Below are 14,541 nucleotides of genomic sequence, written 5' to 3'. Positions count from 1 at the left end.
GCGGGGTACTGTGCCTCTGTTCTTCAAGCTGTCTGAGCCTGAACACTTTGCATTTACATCAGCAGGCTCTTCTCCTTGTGCAGATGAGGATCTTTTCTGTTTGGTGTAACTGGGTTGCGCAGTCTCTGGATCTGAGTCCTCATTATCTGCATCATATTCACTCACTGAATCAGAGAGAGTATTTTTGCTCCCTGCAGCAGGACCTTTTCCTCCATGTACAGATGAGCATCTTCTCTGTTTGGCATAACTGGCTTGCATAAGTTTGACCTCATTCTCTGCATCCAAGGGATGGTTATCTGGCACTACACCAATGAGATGGCTTTCGACATAGCATTTGTTTGTTTCTTTTGGCTTAGAGAGGGCACTGGTCTTTTCACTGTCTATAGTTTCCCATTTTGGAGGTGGGATACTTTGTGACAGGTTGTATGTCTTACTAGTATCCCCCTTGAATAACATCCTCTGAGTACCTTGGTCAGTCTTTTTTCTCAGGATCTTGTCTTCCTGGATCTTCTGATTTTGGCCTCTTTGTAAGGATCCCATTTCTAACTTACTAGTTTTCTGACTCTTTGACAGCTGTATCTCAGATTGATCTGTTATCCCCATATAGCCCTTTGATGATTCTTCCTGCTCAGTCAGTTCAGAGTTGGAGGAACTTGATGAGGATGTTTCTTTGTCACATAGTGAATTCAAGCTGCCTTTTTTGTTCAAAAACATTTCATTGCCAGCTGTGTCCCCACAACCTGTCTTTGAACCTGCCTTTAAAGCTTGCCCTTTGACCAAGATTTCAGCTTCTTTGTTTCCTACTGGAAACATGGAACCTTGTAGTTCATCTTCAAGATCTTCTTCTTCCTTATTATTTTGATGTATATCAATGTCAATTTGTATTTGTCCATCACTGAAGGCAAATGGCAATGAGGGGACCTGTAGAGCTGAATTTGTTCTTGTCCCTGCCACTGCCTCTGTTCCTGTCATTTGGAAATCATAGTTTGTTGCATCTGGCACTGCCTGTGTTGTTCTTCTTGTTATGTCATCATGGCTTGCTCCTGTTATCACGTCAGATCTTTCTTGGTCTGTCACTGCCACTGTCGATGCCTCTGCTGTTTTTGCCCCTGTTGTAGCGTCAGATCTTTCTTGATCTGCCATTGTCGATGCCTCTGTAGTTCCTTTGATTATGGCATCAAGGCTTTCTTCATCTCTTTCTGCCTCTGTGACTGCCTTGGTTGTTTCAACCTTTACACCATCCGGACTTGATAGACCTTTCACTGCCACTTGCACTGCTCCTGTTGTCAAATCAGGTAGTGCTGGATCTGTGACTACTTCTTCCACTGCCTCTTGTACTGCTCCTGTTGTCAAATCAGGTCTTGATGGATCTGTGACTTCTGTCTCTGCCTCTTGTACTGCTACTGTTGTCAAATCAGGTAGTGCTGGATCTGTGACTACTTCTTCCACTGCCTCTTGTACTGCTCCTGTTGTCAAATCAGGTCTTGATGGATCTGTGACTTCTGTCTCTGCCTCTTGCACTGCTACTGTTGTCAAATCAGGTAGTGCTGGATCTGTGACTACTTCTTCCACTGCCTCTTGTACTGCTCCTGTTGTCAAATCAGGTCTTGATGGATCTGTGACTTCTGTCTCTGCCTCTTGTACTGCTACTGTTGTCAAATCAGGTAGTGCTGGATCTGTGACTACTTCTTCCACTGCCTCTTGTACTGCTCCTGTTGTCAAATCAGGTCTTGATGGATCTGTGACTTCTGTCTCTGCCTCTTGTACTGCTACTGTTGTCAAATCAGGTAGTGCTGGATCTGTGACTACTTCTTCCACTGCCTCTTGTACTGCTCCTGTTGTCAAATCAGGTCTTGATGGATCTGTGACTTCTGTCTCTGCCACTTGCACTGCTCCTGTTGTCAAATCAGGTAGTGCTGGATCTGTGACTACTTCTTCCACTGCCTCTTGTACTGCTCCTGTTGTCAAATCAGGTCTTGATGGATCTGTGACTTCTTCTGTCACCACCTGTGCTGTTCCTCTTGCTATGGCATCACAGTTTGGTGGGTCTGTCTCATCCTCTACCTCTGTTGTTGCCCTTGTCCCTGCTTCTGCCCCTGTTTCTGCTGGTCTTCCTGCTTCAGGATTTGGTGTTTGTCCTGTTGCTTCTCTGTAAGATGCTATTAGAGTTCTATGGCTACTTTGGGGGCCCTGTGGGGTCAGTGAGTCTGACAAATTTGTTGCCAAGGGCCTTTGGACAGACATTTGCTCAGATTGACCACAGGGGTCGGTCTGAGTAGATACTGTAGAGACCCTTACTGTGCTGTATGATTTCCATCTACATCGTTGGTAGATGAGCTGAATCTTGTTTTGTATGGCCCTGATAATTGGGAAACATTCTTGAGAAAATAAATCCATACTGTAATTTTCTGAAATTCCATCTTGACCTACAAAGAATTAAACAGTTTATGATTATTTGTGTTTGAATTGTTCATAAGTGTCATAAAAAGAATCATATAGCTGTTGAATTCTGAAAACATTGTTGTCTCTTTCTTTGTCAATATTCATGTTAGATAACATTTTCCATCTCTTGTGACCCAGAAAAGGACTCATGTATTTTGTGTTTGTCATAAGGGATGACTAATGGCGATCTATGGCAAGTATGGCCTGGCTGATACATTGTCATACCTCGTCCAAATGTATCATTTGTCATGCTATCAACAACTGGTCTGTCGTGCCCAGATTTGAAGGATTACAGCCGAAATATTGCTGAATGCTATGTAAAATAACCTTCACTCACTCACTTTTGTGTATATAGGTTATTACCTGATTCTTGCGTGGAGAATGAGCACCTTGGTGTCTGTCTGCGCCCTCTTTTCCTAAAAAGACAGGCCGCCACCACCACCACCAGCAGTAGGCATAGAATGCCGAAGATGATTGTCTCATCCATTCTGAAAGCAGATGACATTTTGTGTAATATTTAGGTCTTCCTGATGATGTATAAATGGTGTTGTTTATGGTCAAGAATCTTCTTGGATATTCTGGGGCAGAATGTGTTTCCAGTGCCCCATGTTTGTCGTAAGATCCAACTAGGATCCACTGGTTACAGCATGGCACCTGGCTGAATGTGTGCCATCAGTCTCTGATAACATGACTTGCACACACTCAAATATGTTTGGAACTCAGTTACATAGGGCACGCCAGAAACCTATGATTGTGGGTTCGAATCCCGGTTCGCCCCGATTATGTTTCTAGGTTTGTCAGAACCATACCCGTGCTCGTGGGTTTCACCGAAGTAGTAAACTTCTGAGACCTGAATCACTTCAGGCTTTCCTCCCACATTAAGCTGACACGCCGTGATATAACTGGGATACTGTTAAAAGCAGCGTTATAAACCCAACTCAGTCAGTCAGTCAGTTACATAGCTGTAACATTTCTTGTTGCAACATGAAAAACACAATTCACTAGTTTGGATTCTGGATTAGAATAGGTACCCAGCCCCCTATGCTTATAGTAAGAAGTAACTCATTGAATCTGATGATCAGGCTTGGTGAGTGTGTGACTGAGTATGGTTTTACACCGCTTTTAGTAATATTCCAGCAATATCACGGCGGGGGACACCAGAAATGGGCTTCACACATTGTAACCATGTCGGTAATCGAACCCAGGTCCTCAGCGTGACGAGCGAACACTTTAACCACTAGGCTACCCAACCGCCCCATCAGACTTGGTGATTCGGTTGATTGCATCATCGTACCTCACGATGTGAGGCGATGCTCCTAATATCAATCACTTGTGAATGCTGCTGAGCATGTAACCCTTGATGAGACACATTTGAATACATACATGTATTACACAATTTTTAGACATCACATAAGAATTGGTAATGATAGAGTGAAGTATATGAACCATCAATTAATTCATAGCTAAAATATTCATGTTTCATAACTCTGTTGACAGCATTACCTCATTTTATAAGCATCATCTGTGAAGGTGCTTATCTCCTTTAAAAATGTCAAAGCATATTGATGTTAATGGTATTAGATTTGATTAAGTTCTTGGGAAGAGTTTATCTGATGAAAGAATATGTAAGAAATTGTCTAAATACCTTTTATGTTCTTGCCAGTTTTCCTTTCATAAGTTACCAATACCCTTGACTTGTGCTGGAATCTGACCTGCGCAACTTTTTTTCTGGTTACATATTAGATCAACCGAAGCCAAAGTTCACAGCCTAAAAACGAAAATATAATGTTTTATAAACGTTTTACCTGCCTGACCAATCAGGCCACCTTCAATACGTAATACAAAAACACAGCCTACCCCTGTCTCCTCTATCACCCCATACAAGAATACAGCCTGCCCTAGTCTCCTCTATCACCCCATACAAGAATACAGCCTGCCCTAGTCTCCTCTATCACCCCATACAAGAACACAGCCTACTGTGGTCACATCCATCACCTAATACAAGAACACAGCCTACTGTGGTCACATCTATCCCCTCATACAAGAACACAGCCTACCCTTGTCTCCTCTATCACCTAATACAAGAACACAGCCTGCCCTAGTCTCCTCTATCACCTAATACAAGAACACAGCCTGCCCTTGTCTCCTCTATCACCTAATACAAGAACACAGCCTGCCCTAGTCCCCTCTATCACCCCATACAAGAACACAGCCTACTGTGGTCACATCCATCACCTAATACAAGAACACAGCCTACTGTGGTCACATCTATCACCTCATACAAGAACACAGCCTACCCTTGTCTCCTCTATCACCTCACACAAGAACACAGCCTACTGTGGTCACATCTATCACCTAATACAAGAACACAGCCTGCCCTAGTCTCCTCTATCACCTCATACAAGAACACAGCCTACTGTGGTCTCCTCTATCACCTCATACAAGAACACAGCCTACTGTGGTCTCCTCTATTACCTTATACAAGAACACAACCTACCCTAGTCTCCTCTATCACCTCATACAAGAACACATCCTACCCTAGTCTCCTCTATCACCTCATACAAGAACACAGCCTGCCCTAGTCTCCTCTATCACCTCATACAAGAACACATCCTACCCTAGTCTCCTCTATCACCTCATACAAGAACACAGCCTACCGTGGTCTCCTCTATCACCCCATACAAGAACACAGCCTACCCTTGTCTCCTCTATCACCTCATACAAGAACACAGCCTACTGTTGTCTGCTCTATCACCTCATACAAGAACACAGCCTACTGTGGTCTCCTCTATTACCTTATACAAGAACACAGCCTGCCCTAGTCTCCTCTATCACCTCATACAAGAACACAGCCTACTGTGGTTTCCTCTATTACCTTATACAAGAACACAGCCTACTGTGGTCTCCTCTATCACCTCATACAAGAACACAGCCTGCTGTTGTCTCCTCTATCACCTCATACAAGAACACAGCCTACTGTGGTCTCCTCTATTACCTTATACAAGAACACAGCCTACCCTAGTCTCCTCTATCACCTCATACAAGAACACAGCCTACTATGACTGAAGTAATACAAGTAACTGCTAACGAAAAAATACATTTTTAGCAGTTTTTTGTTTCATTAAACCAACCCAATGAAACAACTTTATATGAAACAAAATTAAACATATTACTTTATTCAGTGGCATGCATATTTACTGACACAGTTGAGTTGAGAGACATGGACAGAAGTAAATACATGTTACTGTTAAAATATTAAGCATTCTACACCTTAAAGATAATAAACCGGTATGTTTTTCATAATATCAATCGACCCAAACAACTTTATCAACATTGTATCTGCATGTATACATTTATTGGCATAAAAAAGTAAACCATAAAATTAAGAAGAGAGGCCTTACAAAGAATGATGTCCATATCAGAATTAATATCAGAGTTATAATGTTGGACTCCCTTGTTACCTGATGCATACCTGTCAATACTCAAGAGTTACACTAAATATGCACAACAGAGTAAGGTAAACTGACCCAGTTATTTCATGGCCGTGCAGATCAAACTCCTTCAAATGTTTGCTTTCAAATATTGAATCTGAAACATCTATAAATATGAAAATTAACATTACGTTGCACGTAAAATACTAGAACTCAAGAAAAAGCAGCCATAGATGATACCTGTCTGTTAGTGGAACAGGAAGCGATTTATTTTTCTTGGAATTTTAATAGTATTTTGCGCATTGTATAATTCTTTTGGTTTTGGTAATATGTTAGATATATTAGATATGTTACATCCTTGAATACAGAGGTACAGATAAGCAAATGTTATCTGGAGCTCTGTGAATAGGAACTGAATAAGATTGCTTCTGTTGTTATTAATGTGTCTAGCACTGCATTTCTCGCGTAACAACTGGCCTAGATCTCAAGTGGTGTATTTATAAATAAATGTACTCACAAGAAATGAACTTGCCCTATTCAAGGAGAATATCTCAACTTTCAACAGGCACTATAGCTAGAATATCCTGTTGATCCTATGCTAAATATCCCATTCAACTCTTGAATTTGTTTCCGTATGTCAACCTGTGCATATGTACTGCGCATGCCACATACACAACCACGTGATCTATTTTTGCTAAGGGACCTCGTCTCATTTCTCAGAATTAAACTGACAAACAACTCATGCAGTTGTTATATTATTTCAAGTAATTACTTGGAGGGTCATCAATGAAGTATTTATTCATGAAGCATATCTGGTCTGTCTGTCTATATATGTCATTAAGTGCGTGATTACGTATTGTTCAGGTGCTCAAAAACATGTGATAATTGATTCTCATAGATACCCAATCTACAGAATCTGCAGACCTTGAGATAAGAACAGTGTGGCTCACAAAGACTACCTGTACAAGTTGGACTTTACCGTTCAGTCATCACCAGTCTAATTATTACAGATTTGTTATGCAATTGATACATTCCACTCATTTTCTGTCAACAAACATTCACGACAGAGTGAGGTGAACTGACCCAGTTATGTAGTGATCGTGCAGATTTAGATTCAGGGTTGGGTGATATGAAGATCAGATGGTTAGTTGTAGTGTGTCATCGTTGTTGACATTATGTCATCTTGACCCCAGTGGTGTGGGTTGTTTCTCATGGTGTCACCATCTGGTATGCCTGTCCTACATTTGTGTATTTACACACCGTCGTGATACAGGTGAAATATATTGGACTGTGGCGTAAAAGAACATTCACGGTTCACGTCACATGATCTTGTAGTCATGTTGAGGCTTTGTCAGATCTTGATGGAGACAGGTGTCAGATTTTGATGGAAACAGGTGCCAAAGGCAAACTGAACCCAGAACATGTGGTTTTAAAATTTTGCTGATGCACCTTTTTATAAGCCTTTAGCTTAAAAAGAATTATAAAAGTAGTATAATGTATTCATGTACATACAAATCTAATCAAATTTATTTTGTACTAAAGTTAAAAGTCATGACATTTTTTGTGTGCTTACACTTACTTACATAATTACATTTCATTTTCAGAACTCACTCTCACTTTGTACACAGTTGTATTCATTCATTCATTCATTCATTCATTCATTCATTCATTCATTCATTCATTCATTCTGGTCCTGTCTGGTCACCACAAATACCTAAGACAAGAACACAGCCTAGTCTGGCCACCACAAGTTACTCTAAGACAAGAACACAACCAACTCTGGTCACCACAAATACCCAATACAAGAACACAACCAACTCTGGTCACCACAAATACCCAATACAAGAACACAGTCTAGTCTGGTGGCCACAAATACCCAATACAAGAACACAACCAACTCTGGTCACCACAAATACCCAATACAAGAACACAACCAACTCTTGTCACCAGAAATACCCAATACAAGAACACAGCCTACTCTGGTCGCCACAAATACCCAATACTAGAACACAACCAACTCTGGTCACCACAAATACCCAATACAAGAGCACAACCAACTCTGGCCACCACAAATACCCAATACAAGAACACAGCCTAGTCTGGTCGCCACAAATACCCAATACAAGAACACAGCCTACTCTGGTCACCACAAATACCCAATACAAGAACACAGTCAAGTCTGGTCGCCACAAATACCCAGTACAAGAACACAACCAACTCTGGTCACCACAAATACCCAATACAAGAACACAACCAACTCTGGCCACCACAAATGCCTAAGACAAGAACACCGCCGAGTCTGATCACCACAAATACCCAATACAAGAACACAGCCTACTCTGGTCAGCACAAATACCCAATACAAGAACACAACCAACTGTGGTCACCACAAATACCCAATACAAGAACACAGCCTACTCTGGTTACCACAAATACCCAATACAAGAACACAGCCTACTCTGGTCGCCACAAATACCCAATACTAGAACACAACCAACTCTGGTCACCACAAATACCCAATACAAGAGCACTACCAACTCTGGCCACCACAAATACCCAATACAAGAACACAGCCTACTCTGGTCACCACAAATACCCAATACAAGAACACAACCAATTCTGGTCACCACAAATACCCAATACAAGAACACAGCCTACTCTGGTCGCCACAAATACCCAATACAAGAACACAACCAACTCTGGTCACCACAAATACCCAATACAACAACACAGCCTAGTCTGGTCGCCACAAATACCCAATACAAGAACACAGCCTACTCTGGTCACCACAAATACCCAATACAAGAACACAACCAACTCTGGCCACCACAAATACCCAATACAAGAACACAGCCCAGTCTGGTCGCCACAAATACCCAATACAAGAACACAGTCTAGTCTGGTGGCCACAAATACCCAATACAAGAACACAACCAACTCTGGTCACCACAAATACCCAATACAAGAACACAACCAACTCTGGTCACCACAAATACCCAATACAAGAACACAACCAACTCTGGCCACCACAAATGCCTAAGACAAGAACACAGCCTAGTCTGGCTACCACAAATACCTAAGACATGAACACAACCTACTATGACTTAAGTAAATGATTACCAGTTACTGCTAACAAATTCTACACTTTAGAGAAGTGGTACTTATTTTGTCCCACTAAACCAACCCACTGAAACAACTTTATACTGAATAGAATTTAGTATATAACCTTGCTCTGTAACATGCATATTTATTGACACTCTTGACAAGAGATTGACAGAAATAAAATATTAACATTCTGCACTTAAAAGATAGTAAACAGTATTGTTTTCCATTAAGCCAATGTACCAAAACAAATTCATAAAACATATTATCTGCGTTTATGGTTACATATTATAATTTTTACCTAAATATTCGTCAGCAAAACAATGTAAACAATTAGTTTAAAAAGGGGTGCCTAACAAAGAATGCTTTCCAAATCAGACTTACATTTATTTTTTAAGTGATAACAAGTGTTATGTTGACAGATTCCACTGTTACCTGATGCATTCCAGTCATTTCCTGTCAATACCGGTACTCAAGAGTTACACTAAATATGTACATATGTAAGGTAATCTGACCCAGTTATTTTCTGGCCGTGCAGATGTAACTGTGGTTAAATGCCTTGCAATGTTAGCGTTTCCATATTGATTTTAACACATCAATAAATATGAAAATTGACATTACATTGGACACACAATACTCACGAAGAAGCAGCCATTGATGTACAGAAATAACTTTGGGGTGAGCAGGGCAGGAAGTGATTTATGTTACTTATAGTAGCCTCGACCTAAAGTTGTGTATTCATGTAAATCTGTGTGCACGTAAAATGAAATTCTATTCAAGGAGAATATATTAACTTACGACAGGCACTGTCAGTTCAAGTTGTGTTCTGCTTGACTTCCACTACACAATTACAAATTGCAAATGTCATACACAACTGCAAAGAGCAATGGCTTCTTCCGTACATCCGGGCAAGATATCACGTGTTTAACGTTAAAAACTTGTATCAGAATTTATACGAATAAAGATCATGCATATAATTAGCAGGCACAATAGTGTGTCCCACTGTCATCAGGGATTGTTAGAATATCCTCTTGATCTTATACATGATATCCTGTTGAGCTCCTTACCAATATGTCAGGTTGGCCTGGGTGTGCTCATGTGCTGCACGCACCTTCCTTTGAGGCCACCTACACAACCATGTGATCGATTTTTCTAAAGGACTTCATCTTATTTCTTAGCATTAAAATGACAAACATGAGATTATTAGACAAATGCTTGCAGCTGTTAAATTGATTTAAGTAATACTTGGAGAGTCATCTATGAAATATTTATGCAATTCATGTACACACAAACACTAACATAAAAACACACACACACACTAACACACTAACACACTAATTCTACCTAAATATTCGTCAGCAAAACAATGTAAACAATTAGGTTAAAAAGGGGGGCCTATCAAAGAATGCTTTCCAAATCAGACTTACATATTTTTTTTTAAATGATAACAAGTGTTATGTTGACAGATTCCACTGTTACCTGATGCATTCCAGTCATTTCCTGTCAATACCGGTACTCAAGAGTTACACTAAATATGTACATATGTAAGGTAATCTGACCCAGTTATTTTATGGCCGTGCAGATGTAACTGTGGTTAAATGCCTTGAAATGTTAGACATGCAATTTATATGTAACAATTTTTATTGTATAAGAGGGTCTATGTTACAAGTAGGAGTTATTTTTCAATTTATTTCTTGGGCCAACTGCTTTTCAGGAGGGGTGGCAGGCCCATGAAACAAAAAAATTAAAAATGTGTGACTTAATAAACAAAACTTTAAAGTCGGTCAAAAAGAAAAGTAAACCTTTGATTTGTAACATACTTGACTAACAAATCCTTATCATAAATACTTTAAGAACTTGTTTTTGACATATTATCACTATTTTGGGCCAACCACCCAATGACCTATAATCCAAATTATAAAGATGGTCTTATGTCCAGTGACTGTTAATTATCCCCCGCCATGAAGTGGAAGGGGGATATAGGAATGGGTGCCGTCCGTCCGTCCTTTCGTCCATCCGTCACATTTTGTTTCCGGAGCAGATCTTAAAAACCGTACCATATTTCTTCACCAAACTTGGCACATAGATACATAGATAGATCTAGTGGTGAACTGGTGCCTTTTGATAGTTTGGGATTTAAAAAAAAGTTATTTTTTGAGTTTCCATGGCAACGACTTTGATTTAGACTGAAAATGGCAGTAGTCCTCGTTTCCGGAGCAGATCTTGAAAACCGTACCATATTTCTTCACCAAACTTGGCACATAGGTAGGTCGAGTGGTGAACTGGTGCCTTTGGGTAGTTTTGGATTTTTTTTTAAAGTTATTTTTCGAGTTTCCATGGCAACAACTTTGATTTAGACTGAAAATGGAGGTAGTCCTCGTTTCCGGAGCAGATCTTGAAAAACATAGTATATTTCTTTACAAAAAGGCCCAGTGAACATAGTTCACAGGAGCTAATGCATTGCACACACCGACATGTCATATTGGCGGGGGATGTGAGTATTTCATGCTTGTTACAATTGCAGTATTTAATGTTATATTTCAGGTGCTGTGCTATGGCCTGGGTCTGCCTCTCAATGAACATGACACCATCAATGACTGTGTGAAGGTGTATTGTGAGTGGCTCACTGCACTGATTGTTCCCCGACCCTGCGTGCCACGCCCCATCGTTGATGACCCCAACCCCTACGCACAGGACATGCTACATCATCTACTGAATCTCTTCAAGCCACGGCCAGCAGCTGGTAGGTTACTGATGCTGGCTTGGAGATAGGGTTTTCTAAGCGTTACCTACTTTCAGAATAGTGAAGGGATGGGAGTTCTCCAGGGTTAGATCTTGTCGTTCATGCCTTGCGGATGGATAGTTTTGTTATCGATGATCCATTTTAGTTCAAAGGATCGGCGTTTGGCCGTGCTCAGATCTGACACCGGGTCTGTTTTCAGCTGTTGTATGATTTGGTAATGGAGGTCTCTAGTAGAGTGTCCCACTGAATTGAAATGTTTAGGGGGCGGTCGGGTACCCTAGTGGTTAAAGCGTTCGCTCGTCATGCCAAAGACCCGGGTTCGATTCCCGACATGGGTACAATGTGTGAAGCCCATTTCTGGTGTTCCCCGCCGTGATATTGCAGGAATATTTCTAAAAGCGGCGTAAAACCAAACTCTCTCACTCCCTCACTGAAATGGTTAGCGACGGGTTTGTCCTTTTGGTGGTTGATGTCGGCAAAGTGCAGAGGTGACGTTTTGTTTCTCCTGCATATTATTTCACACATTTGGAGCTGTTTAGTAAATGGATTATGTTTCTACCTTTGCAGTTAAAGTGAGATTGGCATTTGTATTTTTTGCCTGTCGTGTGGCTGCTGAATGTGTTTACTGACTTTAATTTCATGCAGATTTTACATGATTGTTTGTGACAGTTGTCATCCTGGATGATGACAATTCATGTGGATATCTCCTAGTGTGTGGTTCTTTCTATATGCTGTGATGTGTGGGACTCGGAATGTGTCAGTGCAGGTAGCTGACCCTTTAAAAAAGTGCCAGGAGTTTGTGGTCGTGGAGCTGACCTTGAGTGTGGTGGGATTGTAATCTGTGATGAAGATCACTGGTTTAGCATGTTTAGTGTCCGATGAGAGCGAGGCAGCTCGAAACTAGTCACTGACAACAGAGATCACTCTTTGGTCTTAGCCGCACACCTTATCTTATCTGCTTTCAGAATAGCCAACCCAACATTTCGCTTCTCTTGGGATTGCGGGTCAGAATACGTCCAAATGTAGGGATACAAACTACCCTGGAACATTTACTGACCAGAAAAGTCATAACATATAAGGACATCACTCAAAAACCCTGAAATTCTACCGACCCTCGGGATAGCAGTAACGTAAGACACACTGACTCTCGCAAACACTTAGCCATGCAGTGTGCATCAGGTGGTAGCAAGCCAACAGAGGCAGTTTTTACCAGACGTGAAATATTGCATCCGATACTCCCAAAAATTGAGAGTAGATATAATTAGTTTGCAATGTGGGTCCTATGGGATGCAAAGCTGTAATAAAGGCCTGTTTAATTAAAGTCATGCATATAAGCATGCATGTTAGATTTTCTGTCCAGCATAAGGCCTCACAAATACATAATATTTCATTTGTTGGTACAGTAGTCACCTTAAGACCCCCATTTTGATGTTCTTTGTTTATAAATGAAAGTAAAACAATTGATCTCCTTTTGGGCCTGTCAGAATAGACTCACAATACCAATAATGGGATTGTTGCTTACACCATCAGCCACTGTATTATTGGTTCACACTCATCTCTTCCAGGTTGCCATGGCTGTAATTAAGAATATTTCCGAATCCACCAAATGTTAACGCTCATTTTCAGATCCCATACATAGAAATCTGTGTTGGAATACAAATCTACTACGAAACTGTTTTGGAATGGTATGCTTGTAATGAATGCACTGCTGGTCAAAAGAGGAACCCAGAACCCCTTGCTTGAGCTGACTACAATGAGGATGGTGTGGTTACTATGTGACCTGGTGGATGGTGTATCAATATACCCATCTTCCCGAGGCCAGAGAGTTAACTGACTGTTATAAAAGTCCAGTTTAAACCCTTGCCGAACTAGGCTGGTATTATGGAGTTACATTTTGGCTGGACTAATGAGTCTATGCATAGTCCAATCAAAATCGCACACCAAAATCGAAATCCGGTTCGTAAACTGTCGTGCAGATTTCGATCGATTGCAGGATTTGCAAAACATGTGCATCGCCAACTCTTTGTCAACAGATAATTTCCAAATCTTTTCATGTTTTTAATCAAGGTGCTCACGTGATTTGATGCATTTCGAGATGTAAGATCCGTTTTATCACAATATAGATCTTGATTATCGATCAGATCTTCCTGACTGGGCGCCACCATTTTGTGTGAAGCAAACGCAAGTGATACGAGAGGTGGAATCTTGATTGGTCCATAGGAGAGTCTTAGAAGGGACATAACTGGTAATAGCCACTTGTGGCACTACGATCGACCCCAGTAATTCCAGCCTAGTTCGGCAAGGATGGAAACTGGACTTTTAAAGTCAGTTAACTCTCTTGCCTCGGGAAGATGCAATATAACCTGACGGAGGGGATCGTTCATCTTTCTATCAACCAGGGGCTTGTCAATTATTTCCAGGCCACTGTGATATATTTGCTTTACACAATCACACATGCACACACTCACTCACAGATTATTTCATTCACTCCAATGACTGCTCCTCAGGTGTTGACTTAGTCAAGAGACAGGCCCTGCTGTGTCACCGGGTGCTCCGGGCAATCGAGGGCGTGGCCAAGGAGTCCAACATCCTGACCCGTGCCACCTGGGAGGCCCTGCTGAAGTTCCTGCTGGCCGCCAATGACAGCCTGTTGTCTCCTCCCACAGAGAAAGGTAGGGCAGCCCTTGACACACTGCAAGCATACTGTCTATACAGCAGTGTGTATTGTACACTGTAACATAAGGTTATGTCAGTAGTAACATCAGTTATATACCAACTTTAGGTTATGTCAGCAGTGACATCAGTTATATACCAACTTAAGGT

The 14,541-nt window shown here is 41.1% G+C and overlaps 1 protein-coding gene across 4 annotated transcripts in view; it reads left to right on the top strand.

The window, feature by feature from the left end:
• The window catches only part of LOC139444373 (ral GTPase-activating protein subunit beta-like), a 75,511-nt gene that overhangs the window by 9,804 nt on the left and 51,166 nt on the right, over positions 1-14,541 (top strand). For all 4 annotated transcript variants that reach the window (XM_071225340.1, XM_071225337.1, XM_071225338.1 and 1 more), the window contains exons 3-4: positions 11,520-11,718; positions 14,226-14,390. In XM_071225340.1, coding sequence (XP_071081441.1) covers positions 11,520-11,718; positions 14,226-14,390 — 364 coding nt within the window. The remainder of the gene's footprint in view (positions 1-11,519; positions 11,719-14,225; positions 14,391-14,541) is intronic.

The sequence above is a fragment of the Haliotis cracherodii genome, unplaced genomic scaffold (genome assembly GCF_022045235.1).
Source record: "Haliotis cracherodii isolate W230 unplaced genomic scaffold, xgHalCrac1.p SCAF_5, whole genome shotgun sequence".
Taxonomy (NCBI): domain Eukaryota; kingdom Metazoa; phylum Mollusca; class Gastropoda; order Lepetellida; family Haliotidae; genus Haliotis; species Haliotis cracherodii.
This window is presented reverse-complemented; position numbering and strand designations above follow the sequence as displayed.